General features: G+C 35.0%; 1 protein-coding gene across 4 annotated transcripts in view; it reads right to left on the reverse strand.

Annotated features, from left to right (window-relative positions):
• Positions 1-19,994, reverse strand: part of LOC106135587 (AF4/FMR2 family member lilli) — a 202,368-nt gene that overhangs the window by 80,114 nt on the left and 102,260 nt on the right. For all 4 annotated transcript variants that reach the window (XM_060950203.1, XM_060950201.1, XM_060950202.1 and 1 more), the window contains exon 3: positions 9,262-9,439. In XM_060950203.1, the coding sequence (XP_060806186.1) occupies positions 9,262-9,439 (178 nt within the window). The remainder of the gene's footprint in view (positions 1-9,261; positions 9,440-19,994) is intronic.

A 19,994-nucleotide genomic window follows, 5' to 3' on the forward strand; every position in this document is an offset into this window, starting at 1 on the left:
ATATTCTTGACCAGATATAGGATAATATTAATAACAATATACCAATCTCTGCACGGACACATCAAACAAAACATATAAAGCCGGGTCCACACAGGCGAGGCCGTATGAACGCCATCTGGCGTGCATCGCCCTAAATACACCGGCTCAATGTCGCCACGGTGAATCATTTCAAGACGATACCTCGTACGCCTTTTATTGGAGTATGCAAATGTGTGTGATCGCTCTTTATTTGACGAATGTATTAGAACAGAATTAAAAATAGAACAAACTCACTTGAACACGTACTTGCTGTCAGAGTAACGACAATTTCAAAAGTAAAGTCAGAGTTCATAATGACTTAATACTTATTTAAGTTTAACACAAAATAAAAAAAAATACATTCAAATAAACAAGAAATGTCCCAAGGGTGAAATGGTAGACGATGAATTAGAAGCACTGTGAATCTGTGTGTGTGTGCAAAATTTAATTTAAAACAATCAAACATTAGGACTGAAATCATAACACAACAAAATTTGTATTAGGTCTTATCGGTAAAAAATTACGCACGTGGAGTCGTAAACAAGTCATCTGTAGCAAATCCATTTAGCGAATCAGTGCGAGAAACTACTTTGGCAGATAAAATACAATTAGGAAGCAAAACAACATTGTTAAGAACTACCTCTACATTAAAAGTTAATTCGGCATGTTTTTCCAATCCCGCGGGAGGCCTGAAATGCGTCTTCAATTTATCTTCCGAAAAAGCAGGTCAGGTGTCTACGTAACTAAACAAAGCAACAAGTTTTCTAATCTTCGGACATATGAATATATCCGAATAGAAATGACAATGAAAAAATCGCATAAAAATTAATGTTATCATCAAAAGTGACGGAGAGTATCGGAAAGACTAGCAGAGAAGAGATTTTAAGAATGCACAAGTTTTCTTCGATTTTGGTGTAGTTGCTGATCCAAACTTTTTTGTTTTTCCTTCAAAACACTAAGGCAAATTATCATTACAAGATGAATATTAATTATTAAAAGTATGTTTCTTTCATTCACAGAAACTTGGCTTCTGCAGAACACAAATTATTGTTTCCTTCACCAGAGACTTATTCATGTTGGTACTACGAGTATAATGTTCTCTGCCTTCTCTGCATGTAACTATTGTTGTCATTTCCAATGCGTATGTTTCAATGTCCCGAGTCCCGGAATTGGGACATCAAAGGTGGATTACTGGGTCCCCATTAATAGGTTACGTGTGTACAAAATAAATCTGGCCATTAGGCTAGCACGAATTGGTTTTAGTGGTCTGTTTAATTTAGTCGCGAATCTAGTGGGAATAACAACATATTGGAGATACTGTTTTATTTCAATAGTTTAATATTTTAATTTAACTTGCTATTGTTACTTAAACGCCTGATACAGATGGTAGAAATAAATTAGATTCTGTTTTAATTAAACCAACACAATACCAAATAATTCTAAATGTAAGATCAAGACGATCTAGTTTAGTTCTCTGAAGTTCAGCTTACAGTAAGTTAACTCATGTTGTCGGTCCGACAAGAAAAACCAAAACGCCCAGATTCGCAACAAATCATGCCAATTCAAAGTTGAACCGTGGCAATAACCCTGGTGACATCAAGATTTACTTAGTGTGTGGATAAAGATCATCATTCAGTCGACAAGCAACCTCAGTTACTAGCCTCTTAGAACAATCGTCATAAAGGCGAACAGGCACAGGTCCGCCATCCTCTCAATAAATCTCGTACGTGTTCGAGCCGGTGTCATTGGCCCGCGAGACCGGGGCAAAGAACCCCAGGCGAAAGGACGCCGACGGGGCACCCCGGCCTACGGGGGGGTCGCGTTTCAAGTCACTAGGACTTTATACATCTTATCGAAATTGTTTTGACAAGTGGGATTGAACTGTCGCCAGTTGACTTTGAAAAACCTTTTGATAAAAGGACTAAACTTTTACCCGGTTGCTGTCGACAGCAGTCGGTAATTCGTGTTGACCGGCCTTTATGACAAAGAAAACTGAGATTGACGTTGACGTGATGGAAAATGACAACGAAATTTAAGAAAATTTTCCTGAAGAAATATTTACCAAAATCGGCACTGAAGATTGATAATAAGGATATTTACTTTGAAGAATATTTTAAATATTTCTCTTAAGATTAAGTTGATCATGTCACCTCAATAGACTTGTCTCGAAAGAAACACTAAGTACCAATAAAATTATTAAGTAGCTAGCTAGATATCGTTACTATTTTTTCCCATGCTGTAAATAAATTACTGAACCCGGTTCGAGATAATATGATTCCAAGTCTCCAACAGAACTGAGCGAATCCTATTTTCAGAACCAATCTTCATCAATAATTTTCCTTTAACACATTTCTCGTAATCCAATAAACTAAATGAGCAATCGCTTTGTACCATCCAGATTTTCCTTAAGATAAAGGCCAAACAACTTCTGTCTCAAACTTGTGTATTTTCTTAATACAGGCATAAAAATTCATGTTCATAAAACAAAAAATGGACAATCAGCTCAACGTCCATCTAATTGTACATATGTACACGTGAACTAAATTGCAATTAGTTAATGGGGTCGTCAAAGGACAACGGTCGCAAATTCATGGATGCCTGTATTTTGTCAATAGGGCCAGAACAAAACTTTCAATACATAATAGATGTGTTGTCGATTAGTCTAGGACCAGTCATTGAACTCTGGCGAGCCTAATCAATTAAACAAAAGTGCTTTTGGGTCAGTTATAGGCCATACCATTACAATAATGGGTAAATTTCTAATTAATTAACACAGACATCCGTGACTTATTGCTGGATTTATAATTTGTATTCTTTATAATTAAAGACGATCCGAGCTTATCACACTCTCACCAGACTCTATTGAATCCAATCTGCCACACAAAATATAAATTTAAATTCGTTTAAAGAATCTAATCTACTCAAATGCTCCTATTAAAAACATTGTTTCCATCAACAGAAACCCCTCATGAGGTAAACGATACCTGTTATTCTGTATGTTATCGACACAACAATGTAATTAGTGGATGATAATGTTTGAGCAGACGATTTCAATAGATATCCGTGGGGGTGGGGGTGTTGCTTCACCGCGGCCGCATACTGTCTGCGAACTGGAAGGAGGTCCCCCACACCTCCTCCTCCACGAGGCTCGTACGAAATGAGAGCGTCTAGACGATGCAGTCTCTCGACGTGGCATTTAGTCATTGTGGTTATTGTGCTTATCGCATTTAATGAGTTACGGCATGTTAATTATGTCGACCTGGCTCACTTGACGTTTGATTCATTAACTGTTACCTGTTGGTTCATGCAACGAAAATAAATAGCTATGTAAAGTTTCAAGTTTTATTAAATATATATGGAAGCATGGGTATAGTCTATGTTGAAAAGGATGCAGTTGTTTTAAATGTCACCCTGTATATTTCGTATTTTATATTAATTTTTTTAGGAACTGCAAGAAGCAATGGTACAATATGGAAATATTAATTAGGGAAGAGCAACATTTAGTTTAAGCTTAATTCAAATGGAAAACAAAAGGCAGCCGTTTATAAATTCAATGTGTATGTGTATTTCCAGTTCATCATTTATAATTGCATAATCATTGATATCTATCATCGTGACCTACATTCTGATGATACGGTGATATGTTCACACAAAAAATGTATTCTTCCTTAAAAATAAATACCTATACCTATATCCAATGTAGAGGGTAAATTTATGAACCGATTTTAATGAAATTTATCATACAGACAGTAATATTGTAGTAATCAATCGCCGTTACAGTAATTCTGGAAATTCATAAAATAGCAGAGCCCCGAGAAAGGGTACTAGCGTATAAAACACCTTTATTAAAATAGTCGAAGCAGTAAATAAACATAAAGTTCGCAACAAAGAAAACTAGGGAGACATAAAGTCGCAGGAAATGGATATTACTTGATGAAAACCTCCATCTTGTGTCTCGTTCCGCCAGTGTGGAGCGAAAGAGAACGCAGGATGTCTATGAAATGTTTACTGACCGGCTTCGCTCAGGTGTAGTTTTCATTATGTCGTTCAAGATTTTCATATTATACCGAAATTACATCTACCGTAATCAGGTCTTATTGATAAAAATATTATTCACGAAGTAAGTGTAAGGCTAAGGAATTCACTAATTATAATGATATATGTAACAAGATACCTAAAATACTTTTCAACATATGTATATTGGACAACTAACATGCAGTATTCTTCTATTTATTTCCCTTGCCATTTTCTAATTAAAAACACTTAAAATAGGAATACACACCTATATCCTCTATGAACGATTTTGCGCTGTATTACCTTAGAAATATCTGATGATAGCATTACATTAACTCTCCGAGCGAGTCCGTCAGATTTCTCAGACATAATTATACATTTGTATGACATATCTATTAGGCACGTGCGGCACTTGGAGGGCGTCCTTGAAGCGTCGCGAAACTGTATCATTACGTGTACAGTACGGCACGGCCAGACACTATGGCAAAACGAACAGCCACCAATATACCCGAGGCGGGGCCTAACCCAATATTACGTCATTGTACACCGTTGGTTATCGTTTTAATGCCGTGTGGTAGGTTAATTTTGTGACCGTTTAAATTTGGCAAATACTGATGAAAAATCTATCGTGGAGTTTCTATCAAGGTGTACGAAGCAGATCTTAAAATTTTGTTTATTACACATCACAAGATGGTGGAACACGAAGTGACATTCTGAATTTATGGAAAAGGAGGCAAAATATGATGCGATCAGTATAGAGTACATCAAAAAGTCAAACGGCAATAACATAGCTGGTAGCAACAATTTGGCTGATGGCAACAAAACGGGAGACGATTCAGCTAAACAGCTGTTCATTCGGCGGCCATTATCTTTGTTACAAAGCGCTCGCGACTCTGAATGCATACGTTAGGAAAATCGAAACACCCAACGCGGAGACAATGGGTGCACCACACACCCATTTTATACTCAGCTATGAGATTTTACTCTGTTTGTGAAGCTGGGAATCATTTTTGTGAATGTTTCTGTCAAAATAAATATTGACGAGCTCGCACGAATGAAATTATGAATGTGGATGAAGCGATAGAAGTATGCAGGGACAGTAGCATGTGGGAAGTAGACTCTGCTTACCTCTCCGGAAAAGAGGCGAAATTTTATGAAAATATTGACAAATTTAATAAAAACATCTCAGCGGTTCGTGAAAAAGATAAGTAACGAGATGATAATCATGATATCTTGGGAAGTAATAGAACATAGTAAACCGACGTTAAAGTTAAAACTTATACCAGCTAAGTAAACGTAATTTGTTGTCAGAGTACATCATGACTTTATGTACTTAACAGTTTTTATGGCAATTTCAAACTATTACATACCTATTATTTGTGTTAGTACACATTATGCGCAACAGATGATGATATCATCCATTCAATGGTTTATGGACTGAACACATTATAAAATTATCAATAAGTGTTATGACAAATACAAGATCTTGATGTTGTATTATTACGTTAAAGTAACTGATGATAAAACTAATGTATCAATTTAGCATAATAAACTCTTTCTTTTTGCATTTCCATTCATCCGAGTCATCTCCAGATTCACTATTCGAGTATTAAAAAATTATGACCTTCAAAACTTCAATAAAGTAAAACATTAGACATTATTTCATTTTAAATTTCCCGAACCACGTTATCAAAAACTTGCACCAAATGACAATTCAACGCATTCAAAGAGTTATGTGTCCTATCCAAGCCTTTGGCCTGATCCATCATATATTTATATACAACAAGGATGCCGCTACTCTCTCCCTACCGTGGTTTCCATTCCGCTAGTGCCGCGGGGCGGAGTGGAGCGGTTTAATTACACTCGTTTATGCATGTGTCGTTCAAAGTGGGTCGAGCGAGCGAATGCACTGTTCGGATAACACGACCATTTTAAAAAACTGTTATGATACCGAATTAACTATCAGTTGAGGGGCTTCCCGAATTAACCGAGGTCTAATTTATTAATAGGTTGGGAATCGCTCGTTTTGTCAAACGCGCCTCGAATTGAACGATCATTTTAAAATTGTCAATGTTATTGATATCCGTGTCGAGACTTACAAATTTGATGTTACACAAGATGTATCAACGCGTGTCGCCTAACCGCTTACACAAAATAACTATGATGTAAACAAAAAAACGCGACGTCAATTACACCGTAAAGTAAACATCTGACAAAATTTTATATAATTTGGCGACAATTTTCTACACGAAACGTATAAGTGTAATAACGTTCGTCAAACCGTAAACAAGGTGGCGGCCTCGAACTCGCTCGACATTGACACGGCCAGAATTACTTGGCCTCGCGCGCTTCCTCCTACGTTGATCGTTTCTGATCATCATCGTAGTAAAACTCGTCGCCTTATCGGAGATCTGGTGATTCTGGTCGGAGGAGGAAAACCACACGACGTGCGAGATCGAGAGGCGTGCACGTGCTAACATAGGTACGGAATCATATCAGGCTTCACTTTTACCGCATTGAGTCGCACATTGCATGCTCTGACAACCAATGACGTGCGCAAATATTATTCAGTAGATTGGATAGGTCAAAACAAGATTGATTTCTTGAATTTATGACTTTGCTAGTACTAAATTATTAATTCCTTATTAATAGTACTCCCAACTAATCTAAATACTTAAAGCTGTCGGTAACGTTTTAATGGCTATTAAAACAATTTTTATGAAATTTGATATGAAGGTAGTCTAACAAATAAGGGTCTAACATTGTCTTCAGTTCAGAATACGAAATAACGGATTACAACCAATCTTTTCTATTGCAGGAAATAACAGAGTAGACACACAGCCACTAGTCCTATCCAGTCCATTGTTTCCATAGAATGCATCCAAATGATGACACATTTTGCGTGATCATCAAGCTCTTAGAATCCATTGAGTAAGGTATAACATGTTTCTGGCCTTTTCAGTGTTTTGATGACTGTTGGCTCTGTCTATACCGCAAGGGATATAGACGTTATTATATGTTTTGTTTTTATAATATGTTTTTCTGCCGACTGTACACTAAATAGCTTCGGAGTAAGCGATCGTAGAAACGGTAGAGTGGAAACGCATCGCATATTTACTGTTATGTGCCTAGATGTAATACGATTTATGCAGTTTGAAGTGATTCTTAGAAATGCTTCTTTGCAAGTTATAAAACTTAAACTTTAAAGTTTAAATTTAACTTAAAGCGTTGTTGACAAATCAAATATCTCCATAAAGAAGAAATGATCTAAATTCAAACAGGGTAATACAATGTTGATATAATATCAGAAAGTGTCTTATCACCTCTGAAGTGAAAGACAAAAATTCCTATTTCCTTTTCTATAGTTATTTTTCAGTGTTGCTGAGTACTTATTGAGTAATACAACATTTTAATATTTATGTATTGCTTAACAATAATGAACTGAATGAATCAAGCATACTATGTTTCTTTATTGTAGTGAATACACATATACATAAAATTACCCCACTTTTCCGGAGGGGCGACACAGGCAGAGGTTAAATTTCTACTTGCCACGATCCCCCTGCATACTATTTGTTATTGGTATTTAAGAGTACATATATGTAATAAATTCCATTAATAAGAATCCTTGGTACACCACATGCAATTCCTGTCCGACACAAACTTGAGAGAGTTACGAAACAATTTGATGATATTCGCGGATCAAACGTTACCGGGGAGCAATCAGTATCTAACATTATGTCGGGAAATACAAACAAGTCTTCTTGCGCGGTGAAGCCTGAATCGTGAATTAAGGGTTGCACAGGAAATCTACTTAAAAAATAATGTTTATTTTAAATTGTTGGAATGGGTCCAATTTATATTTAATAAGACCGGCTTTGCTCCCTTGGGAATCTCCAAAAAAGTATCTTTTTTTTGACCTGACTATATTCATACAAAATCGGTTCAGCGTCTTGGGCGTGGAAGTGTTAAAGATTGAAAGATTTTTAATATACATAAATAATAAATAGTATGGAATTATCGACATTTGTGTGTAAATGGAAAATGTTAGAGAATTACTATACGTATCTGTTGCAATGCAATTATTATTTATGCCCATTTTAATGACACATCTGTATCCTCCTTATTTTACCCGTTTCTCGACACGCGTTATTTACATATACAGTTCGCGAATATTTGTTCTGCTCGTTCCTTACATTCGAATTCAAACATACGGACTGTTTCGCGGTAAACCCCCAGAACTTCTATATGAAACAAACATAAATTTATTAATTCACAAACGTGTTGACTGGAATACGACCCCCTGCAGCGTTACAAGCTTCAACTTTCACTGATTTGTGATGTGATAAGAAAAGAATCGTGATAACATTAATAACTTGTCGTTATTTAAAACGTGACATGAATATAATAAAAAAATATGCATAGAAAGTTTACTATTACATACACACATACAAATATAAATACATACAATCACAGCTAACAGTCTCAAAATGTCTGAAGGTCCACGTTCAACTGTATGGTTTAATGATGAACTTGATTTCAAATAGTGACAGAGAATTAAGTTGTTTGAAAAGCATTAAAAGTAATTTGTACAAAAGAACAACACTGATAAATCTAGGAACTCAAAGATCACTACTAATAAATAAATACTGACAAAGAGACCTCAAATAAAAGGCAAAAGCTACGAGAAAGCAGAGATAAGGCTAACGGGTTAAACCCTGACAAGCATAATTATCACCACCAGATGGCGAATCCGACAACTTTGTAACCTTATTTTGCTTTTATTATGTGACTAAAACCTTATGACATCACAGTCATATAGATAGCTGGCATCTGGCAAGCGTATGTAATAGGGATTATGTAAGGTTAGGACAAAACTCTATTAGACTTAGTGTTAACTTTTGTCCGGGTCAGATGTGTATCTACTTAAATATTTTTTCCCTCTTCCGTTTTCTATGTTTTTTAAATCGCTTTCCTCTATTATTTACGAGAGGCGTTGACATAGACGTAAGGTACCAAAATTACTGCAATTGTAAGTATATGTGCTTTTGCGATATAACTTATGATTACTATATACGATAGCACATACCGTCAATTCATACTTATGCCTCCTATCCTTTAGTTTACTTGATCATCTAACGTTGAATACACACACTATTAAGCTTACCAGAGAAATCAAATCTGACCATATACGCCCATACAAATTGTGTATTTGGAATTGTCACTTACCCGGAAAGGCGCCGGGAATAGCGACGAGGATTCCGGCTCGGCGGCCTGCGCGTGCGACATCTGGTGCGCGCGCGCAAGCCGCTCGCGCTCCCGGTCGCGCTCGCGGTCGCGGCCCGCCCAAGTCGAGCCGGTCCCGCCGCTGCCACTACTGGAGCGGTCGCGCTCCCACTTGTCGTACCTAAAAAAAAGGAAATTATAATACATTAATTGCAATAATTTGCGTCATAAAGATTAATATGACTATTTTGGACGTCTACCCCGCAAGGCATATAGACGTGACCATATGTATGTATGTTTCTTGGACGTCATAAGTGGCGATTCGGAAATCTATAAGTTAAAACAAATAATAACGATAATAATATGTCTAACCGTGTTTTTAACATAAACTAAACAGCACTTTCACGATTAGAGATCATAACATTGCCATTAATATTATAAATTATCTATCGTTTTACCAATCATATAACAAAACTATACGAATTGAATCGAACTCATTCTGCAGCAAATGCATTCAGGTGTTCATATCTGATGCACGTCAATCCGACCACTTTACGTAATGACAAAATACCAACTAGAAACATGGACGTTGAGTGCCACCATTCACAGATAACCTGTTGGTCGCGATTGTTATAGTTAATAATGAGCTTCTTTGTTTAATAAAAGTAATTTTATTTTGTAATACTGGGCGATTCTTATTCATAGATAGCGATAGCTGCATAAATGATCGCAAAACAAGTAACGTCGTTAAGGTTAACTTTAACCATTCAATTCAGTAGCAAATAGAGCGACATCCCTCGTCTATATCAGATTACATATAGTGCGTACAAGCAAGGAGACATTCAAACCCGCCTCTGCCCCGGTTACTCCACACCCGGCGTTTAATTACGACCTATATGCGAGTCCTTGGCAGATGTTTTATGCAAAGATTAAGTGTTGTTCGTTGGTACATTGTACTTGTGTTACGTTAGAAAAGTAAGTATAATTTTAGCACTTTGCACACTAAAGCCTTGGTTATAGTTTACGTCAGATTTGACTATACTGATATAACAATAACGGTCATATCAATAATATGAAAAAATTAAGATGTGCGACACAAATTTTGCTTATGATACTCGAGTGATTGTAATTTTTAATGTGTAGTTTGTAAGTCGGAAATGTTTTTAAAGACTTAGTCTTTTTATTGCAAGAAATCAAATTTCTATCATGTTCAGCCAGTCGAGCACATAATAGAATAGAATCTTATTATTTATTTATATATTATATTTATATCTTTTGAAAGTCAAAACACACAGGAGTATATTTTGTTTGTTTGTTTTTTTTTAGCCAATGCGTATTTAATTAATTCCGTGAACTTTATTTAAATCGCATGACTTGTCTGTTAAATTTATATGTACTAACTAGTCGTTACGCCAGTGATCGGCGAGTTATCTCGCTCTTTGTGCATTCCGCCGGTATTTCGCTGAGTTCACTACCAGTTTCCAACCGGTCCATCTCTCGAACAACAATTTATGTAATTTATTAAGATATCAAGCAGGCGGCGGCTGTAAACAAGATTATGATTAAGATCAATCATCTTGACATATTGATCCTACAGATACGAATAAGTGTGGAGATTGGGGTGTCGATTTATTACAAACAAATTGGTTTAGTGGAGTAAAAATAGAGAACCGAGAACATTGGTAAATAAAATGGCTGACGCTAGATTTTTTTAATTTTCACTAGCCTTGTCTGTTAAAGGACTTTAAGATCACAGTACAAATTGCGTTTTAGTATCTAGAACATTAATTGTATCCGACAGTAAAGACTTCTACAAATGTAACTAAAACAGAAACTCTTATCGGAGTAACGAATATATTATACACCTTATTGACCACCAACTATAAAATACAAAGGAAAAGTATGTCAAACGTAGAATTGTATGGGTAATTATATTAAAAAAAAAACAATGGCGAACACTAGCACTAATCATAGAGGGCAATGAAAGTGTACCAGCGGCCACCCGCCGCGGCGCGAGGATTTCACAACAAAACGACCATAACGCCATAACATTTCATTGGTACCACACGGACGTAGACCTAAAGTTACTGGAATGTGCATAGAAGAACTTCAAATATTATTATTTTTTTAATCGTTTCACAACACTTCGGATCTAATGTGTTAACAAAAGCGAAACATGTTTTGATAATTTTTATAGAAGATGTTCTCTGACCGTAATTTTTTTAACATGAAAATAGAAGTGTAAATCTCAGTTACAGTTTTAACAGAGATAGTATGAAAAGATTATGCGATATAATTATTTTTTCTAAACCTTGGTTATGGTAATATTGTGCAAAGCTACTTACACTGACTTCTACTTTACAAAAAAAAATTACAATAATAAATCAATTCCAGTATTGCTCAAATTATAGGACAATGTATTACATACATTTCTTGGTATCTCGCTCAGTATCCACGGTACTAGATAAGAAGAACAAATACCGATTTCCCGAGGGTCTTAATGGACTGTTCATAGCGTGGTGTGGACCACCACGGAGCTCTTGTTGATCTGTGCAATTAGCTTGTTTCGAGAAAAGCCAAGTTAAATCTACTCCTCTTACTTATTGGGTATAACATAAAAAAAAGAATAAATTTGAAATGATGCTATTGAAAAAGATGACCTTCCACTGCTATAAAAAGTTTTATTCTCCGATGAACCTAGCTTTTACATATTTTATCTGCATAATTAGGTAGTGCATCTAACAATAAATGAGACATTCCATACATACATACATAGGTACATAAAATCACGCCTCTTTCCCGGAGGGGTAGGCAGAGATTAGACATTCCACATACTAACAGATAAGAATTCACCTTACTAAATGCTGACATGTTTTTATCGTTTCAATCGCAGACAACTTGGCGTTTTTTATTTATACTCAATAACGCAGCTTGTCAGGTTGTAAAGTTTAACTTGCTGGCGACCTTGCCGTATATATAAAATGATAATGAATACAACCGGTTTGGCAAACAATTAATTATACAAAAACGCTAATTATGTTTGTATTTATAGCTGTTTCATTAATAATTTGTAAACTATTAAGACTTTTATTCAGTGCATCCTACCAATTGATATATATCATTTTCATTATCACTTTCAAAAAATTAATGAATGAAAACATGATAAAATGTGATAGTTATTGAATTTTTTTTTTAATTTAATATAAAGATAATAATTCATTATATCAAAATCATAGTCTTAAACACAGTAGATTAAATCAAAATAAAAAAAACTGTAAGTCACTTTAAACATCAACTACATAACTTTAGCGGCATTACAAAATGTCCGTCATGTAAACAGCTTTCATGAGAAATTTTGTTTAATAAAATCATTACCAGACATCCATTATTATTAACGCCATGAAAAAAGTTTCAGTAATGGCGCGCTATGAAGATTGATGAGCCTGAAGTGATTTTGACAATCAGTAACACATTTCTTTGGCAAACAAAACGGGGTGTTATATCATTTTCATCCATTTATGTGTGTATTGTCTACTTATGACTTTATCACTAGTTGGTGGTTTAAATTTTTTATGATCGATATGTGACCATGACTCAGAATCATGCAAAGTATTACAAAAAACGTTAAACACCAGCCCGATAACAACATACTTTATTAAACATACGTGTACATATAATCACGTCTATATCTCTTGCGGGGGTAGCCGAAGCCAACAGTCTTGAAAAGACTGAAAGGCCACGTTCAATTAAATGGGTTAATGATAGAATTGAAATTCAAATAGTGACAGGTTACTAGCCCATCGCCTACAAGAAGAATATTCTCTTCAATATAACTGCGATAAAGAACAATAAAAAACAAAGATGTAAATAATAAAAACAGTAAAAAGATTACTAAAAAGTATGAGAGGACGTGGCAATTTTCGCATTTTAATTCTTGTTCCAGCATGTGTCGCTTAATATTTTAATGTGCCAGTTACAAAACAATGTGTGGAAAGAATAATAAAATGTAATTTGCCCTCCGCAATCAGAAAGGGACCTAACTCGTATTAGATCATTGGTGCAATTTTCTTTTATTGTTCCTCATCCAAAGGGCTTTGTTTAGCGAAAAACATTTGTAGGCAGCTAATAAAAGAGTCCTTATGTTATAAGAATTTTAACCAGTATATAGCGATTATTCTCCACCGTTCGACCACCTAGGCTTAAACGGAATCTTATTATTCCGTGCCTGTTCGGACTACGAACAAAAGCAAATTTTTTTTAAACGCACTTTATTTCTGCACTCACAGTGTTTTATACCTGCATGGCCCCGTATTAAAAACATTCCGGCTTACGCTATTCCATACACTGCATAGATTAAAGCTGTGAACCAGATTTTTCAACAATTTTTTTTCGGCAATCGGTGTGACGTATTGCGAGGTAAATGGGTTTTTGTATGTTTATTTTGAGTTTGTTATACAATGTGGGGTTTTATTCAACTAACGACCATGTTTTGTTTTTCCCTGTTGATGTAGGTCAGTGTTGTTTGGCCTCATGTATTTTAGAAGTGTGACACATCTATACTGATACTATAAAGTGATAGTGAAGTATTTTTGATAATTTGAAAAAAATATTTCTTAAAATATAGCAGACGGCCTCGGCTCGATTAATTTTAAATAAGACTACGAGTATTCTCTTTCTTTGCTTTGAACAAATAATGTTTGCTATGAAAAAAAACCATTCATTATAGTTTTTACAGTCTACCGACATCAATTTGTAGAAAATCAATCTATCGAAAATGATAATCAGATTACATTTCATATTCGCAACAATAATCAATATTAAAAAAAATACAAGTATTCGTAATTAAATTTTTAAAAGAATTCGTCGAAAATCTTCACTGATCTGACAAGCAAATGCAAATAAAATTACTTCATGATTTCCATTCTGCCTCTCATACAGGGTGCGCCCTTTTCACCTACAAATACAGCGTGTTCCCAATCGCAGGTCTCTGCGAACGTTGACCTCAGTCGATTGCTAGACATTTGTAATTGATTTTGCTAGACGGCATTTTATTACTAAACTACTGACTCACTGATAATTCCTGAAAAGAAAAGAAATACTCGTTACCAGGAATCGGGTATGCTATTCTATATACTCGTATTTATTATTCAAAGATAAAAAGATTTGACAGATTTACATATTGAACACAATGAATTATCGCTTCGTATTACTATCGTTTTATCAATTCCTAAGGATATCGTCAGAGGTGACTAAAGGTAAAAGTCCGTACAACTATCTTCATTTGTTTTACTAATAATATTAAGTTTAAGGTGTCATGTCCAATTTACACTTAAATTTTATTTATCACGCATTTGTTTCACTGAAATAATATGTTTTTCACAAACACATGTTCCGCGGAAGCTTATTTTTATCACGAATTCGTTATCAACAGCGTCCTCCGAAATCGGGAGTCAATGACCTCACTCTTGAAAACACACTTGTGGTAATCAATATTTTTGTTTCATATTTACGATTAAGGAATGTTTTCCTTTATCCACGAACGAAGCACATATGTTTAAGGTTGTTTTACATATTGCGCAAAGGTTGAAAGGTTGATCAAAAATTTAGAAGCATCCTTTGACTTATCTATTTATTTCAATCATGTTATAATGATATTTATTTTTATCATTGCATCTCCTTCTATCTGTTCACAGAATCAAACATATTGAACTTATTTTCTGTGTTATCACCACGATTTTCTTGATATTAAATTTAGCTAATAAACTTTAATCTATATTCTCAATCATGTATCTCATCTCAAATACATACGTGCGGTATTTGTTATACCATCGCATTTTGTAGTCACAACAAAGAATCGCCTTCTTTGCTCTGTGCAAACGAATAGTGACGAGGTTTCCGAGCTTCGCTCAGTTAATTAACCCGACCCTTCGACCTGGCGGCCATTTGTCAAGCGAGCTAATAAATTTGAAGAAACCATTTCTTTCGCGGCATGGCCACAGCTGTGTTTTCATAATCCCACTACATTAACTATAATCTATCTCTTTCATCATTCATTTAAGCTTAATTCGGTATCTTATGGGTTTAAAACCTCTTAGCCTCGAAGTAAGTTCGAGACTTGTGTTACGAGATACTAACTCAACGATACTATATTTTATAATAAATACTTATATGGATAAACATCCAAGACCCAGGCCAATCAGAAAAAGTTCTTTTCCCATCATGCCCTGGCCGGGATTCGAACCCGGGACCTCCGGTGTCACAGACAAGGGTACTACCGCTGAGCCACAGAGGCCGTCATATACATATAAAGAATCACTCGACGTCAAAGCCCTACCAAGTAAGTATGCATCCACCTTTATCATTAATTAACTTTCACTAATCTACACTTTATGGACAGAAACGTTTACGACATCATTGTGTTTTTACGATGTTTTAAGTATTCGGTCAGTCGAACTATAAAACTAGATATTCACTCCTGATAATGGTATAACACGGCGAATGATTACACACGAGGTTTTCGTATTGTTTATGTTAGTTTTGACGCTTGCTAAACTACAGTTCCGTATAAAGTCACTCATCACATCAACTGGTTGTCGCTACCTATATAAATATATGTATATATATATGATAAGAAGATTATAAGACCGCACTGCACTATTAAAATTCCTTCTTCTTTGTCCAAACACTTAACACGAAGTTTAGAAAATGTATACTTATTTAAATTTTATATTTCTTAACAATGTATTGAATGAATCGCTTCTGTGAAGGGTGCAACCGGGAACACACGTGACATGAGAGTGAATGTATATTAATATGCAATAAAGAGTTATTCATTCACAAAAACAGTGTTTTATACCTATCTAGTGGAAACTTGTTTCTCATAACTTAGTATTATTATTTAATTTGCAAATTAAATAGATACAAGAAGAAAATCCCTCGTATTTTAACGCTGACATGTGGAGTTTAGAACAAGATAAGTGTATTACAAGCAGAGAAGTGTAAATACAGTGTGATTGTGATTCAAAACTCTTTATGGTTTTTTTATACACAAGGATCTCTATTATTTTGTGACTGAAACAACAGAAATACTATAAATTAATAGTCTAACACGTCTACAGTTAGAACGTAATAAAACCATTATATAATGAACAGATCTACCGTTCGTAAAGCTGTTAAATTTTTAGGGTTCCATTTAAGTGAATTAAACTGAATTAGACACCTTGTTAACTGATATCGTGAGATCTTTATTTCAATACTGCTGTGCCCGCGACTTCGTCCGCGTGGAATAGTTATTTTGGGCATCATTGAAGCCCTCAAGGATGAATAATAAACAAACAAACAAACCTTTATAATATTAGTATAGATTAATGATAACTTCATTATGAAAACAAATAAACACCCACGCCAGCGGTCATAGTTCAATATAAATGTTTACTTGCAATTTGCCGAAGATTCATTACCTTATTAAGAATTATGTTTACGGGCAGAAAACTCCTGATTTGGATTAATAAAGTTTAGGTTTTGTAATATCTGGGTCAAATTAAAATTCATCTTTCCGCATATAAATTGAAAAATAAACGAGAGAGAGAGATGAGTAGAATTAAAAATGTAACATTACCTACTAGTATATTTTTATGTGTAATTAAATAATGTACGTTTTAATTCCAATGCCATTTTTTGCAAAGGAGAATCTTAGTTTACATAGTTTTTAGGTCATCATATTCAATCGAAACAAATGACTAAAATCAATAGCTACATACAAAATACCAGTCATTAAAGGGGTTAACAATAAAAACGGAACGAGTGGTTTATCGCGAAGTAGCCCGCGTAAATTGCCGTAACTACCGGCGTCACCACGATAACAGCGTCCTATTAACTAACATACATATTTTACTCATAAACTTTTTTTTTTGTAAGCACAAGAAAATTAATAAATAAATAATAATAAATATATACGGGACAAATTACACTGATTGAGTGAGCCTCGAAGTAAGTTCGAGACTTGTGTTACGAGATACTAACTCAACGATACTATATTTTATAACAAATACTTATATAGATAAACATCCAAGACCCAGGCCAATCAGAAAAAGTTCTTTTCTCATCATGCCCTGGCCGGGATTAGAACCCGGGACCTCTGGTGTCACAGACAAGCACCTTCGACGGGATAGGCCGACGGTTGTATCTTTTATTTTAATATTCAGTTTCAAATCAATATTTTATTCTGAGTAGCTCCTTAGTCCTTAATCACACTCTTGGATGGACACCCTGTATGCTTCACCATGCGTGAGATCATTGACCCTTGAAGTATCAGTTGGCTGTATATTACTACCACTGGATCGGACTATGATTATTAACTATACTATTTAGCACGCGTAAGAATATAATGTCAGACAAGGTATCACCATTCACTTTAAACACTATGATCATTTACTTAAGGTATACACTGTATAAGCTATTTACGCACTGTACAATCATTCTGTAGGGACACGGTAGGTATTGGTACACACTGAGTAGGTAACACTGTCTAATTTACTGAGTCTTTATCACTATTACGTAGAGTAATCGCTCTCACAAACAGATCACTATAGGTAGGTACCTATACCATGTAGGAACACGGTAGGTATTGGTACACACTGAACACCTATAACAGTGAGTCTATAATTTTCAGATTTTTTTTTAAATTTGTTTTTTTTTTTTATATTGTAGGAATTTTTTTCTTCTATAATAGTGAGTCGAAGGTAAAAGCTACGGTACGGCTACGGTTAAAATACGTAAACTTTCCTGTTCTGAGAAAAACATAGGATCCCTTCCTTCTCAGAAAAAAGGACTGTTGGAATCGCAGCATTTGAGATAAACGACAATGCGTGCGAGCGGTTACGCAGACAAAAGCTAGTGAACAATTATAATTTTATTTCTGTGTCTCCGTTAGTTAGAGAAATGGGCTTCACTAACATTGTTAAAGGTGGAGAAATCTATGTCCTTTCTTGCAGTCGGTCAATCCCTATGACCGATCGTTTTTATAAGAATTTTTTGAGCAAGACAGTGAAACTCACGGTCATAATTTCAAAGATTTTTAATAATACGTACAAATATTTAGATTTTATTCGTTACAAAAGTCTTAATAACTTAGATGGCCACTTTCAGCATGAATAAATAGACATTCAGATAGTGATAGATTGGGTTTACCACGCATAAACGATTGTTCGATACCTTAAGCAAACGGATTTCAGTTGATAACGAAAATAGAAAATAACGGAGACTTTAGTGCGAATTTTATTTTAATCTTGTAAATATAACTATGAAAACAAATGAAATTTTCCGAAACGGCAAATTTCTAGAACGAATAGTTAATCATAATACAAAGAATGTTGGTGCACAATTGCATACATCTTTACGTATAATTTACTAAGGAGGTTGAAGCGTGTCACTGCCAATTATGTTATTGGCTTATTGGATTATCACGAGCTTGTCTAGCTACACTGTATGTTGACGTTCAAAGCTACATAATAGTACATACTGTGTCTATTATCTGTCTAGTCAGAATTAGCAGTTGAATTTTCAGCTGATGGCTTAAAGTACCTACTGGGGTTCTTAGCGAAAATCGATAGCATGTAAGAAGTACTTTATATGCTGTCTTTAAAGAAAAAATGCGACAGACTTAGTAGGTGTGTCTAAACAAAAGTACGTCATTTCACTTGCCACGATCTCTGCATACTTTTTTCATTATAAATTCATAACTCTCTTCATGCAAGCTATTTTGTTTAAGTATGGTGAAGGGTACCGTTTACCGGATCATTCGGCGGGACGCTCTCTCTCCTTCCTTCCTCTTTAATGCATTATGCCAAACAGAGGAACGTGGCCAATCAGTTTTATCAAGACTATTAGCTCTGTCTACCCGACGAGGGTAAATATATGTATGTATATGTATGCTTCTAATCTTCTAGCACATAAGTAAATCTGCTTTCATTCCTCCTCACCACATGGCCAAACCTGTCCCTAGAGCCTATTAATCCTCTATCCAGTTGGAGTAAACCTAAAATATACTAAAACACCTTAGACAAAGGCAATTAGTACACAAACACACCAGAACGAGGTCATCATAATAATGCATTCCATTTGTCTGGCTACAAGCAAAATGGTGGCAGTTTTAACTTGATCCAGCTTAAACGAAATAACTAACTTTTCGAATTACTGTTGCGAGTTGACGTCGCTCATTGCTACCGAAATGAAAACTCCTGAATTGAATAGGAAAGCATTTATAACGAGGTGGGGGTGTCCCCCTGAGGCTATGGTAGTAGATATTTTTATTTTACTAAGGTAGTGACACACTTGACACAAAGAACAAAACATTTGTTGTAATTCACTTTTAATACTACATTACTAATTTACATTTGAGGTAACTAATTTTTTTTTTATCCCGAAGCAGTTTCTTTCATAACATTATATAAAAATACACTAGTTTAATCATTTAGACATTCTGTCATTAATTTTTTGTTTTTATTAGATATCTTAAAATTTAATTACATTTCACTATACGGTATTTTAAATAAATAAGAAATGGCGTACCCTGAACTGCCCTCTCTATAAAGAAGGGAACGTAACCGGACTAAAGTCTCTAAAATATAACTTGATCTCTGTGACAGATGTCAAATCCATACACATATTTTTTTGTCGGTCCTTTTTGCACCTACTAAGTCATCATAAATATCTTTCTATCCTGCTAGCAAGCCAGG

The sequence above is a fragment of the Amyelois transitella genome, chromosome 21 (genome assembly GCF_032362555.1).
Source record: "Amyelois transitella isolate CPQ chromosome 21, ilAmyTran1.1, whole genome shotgun sequence".
Lineage (NCBI taxonomy): Eukaryota > Metazoa > Arthropoda > Insecta > Lepidoptera > Pyralidae > Amyelois > Amyelois transitella.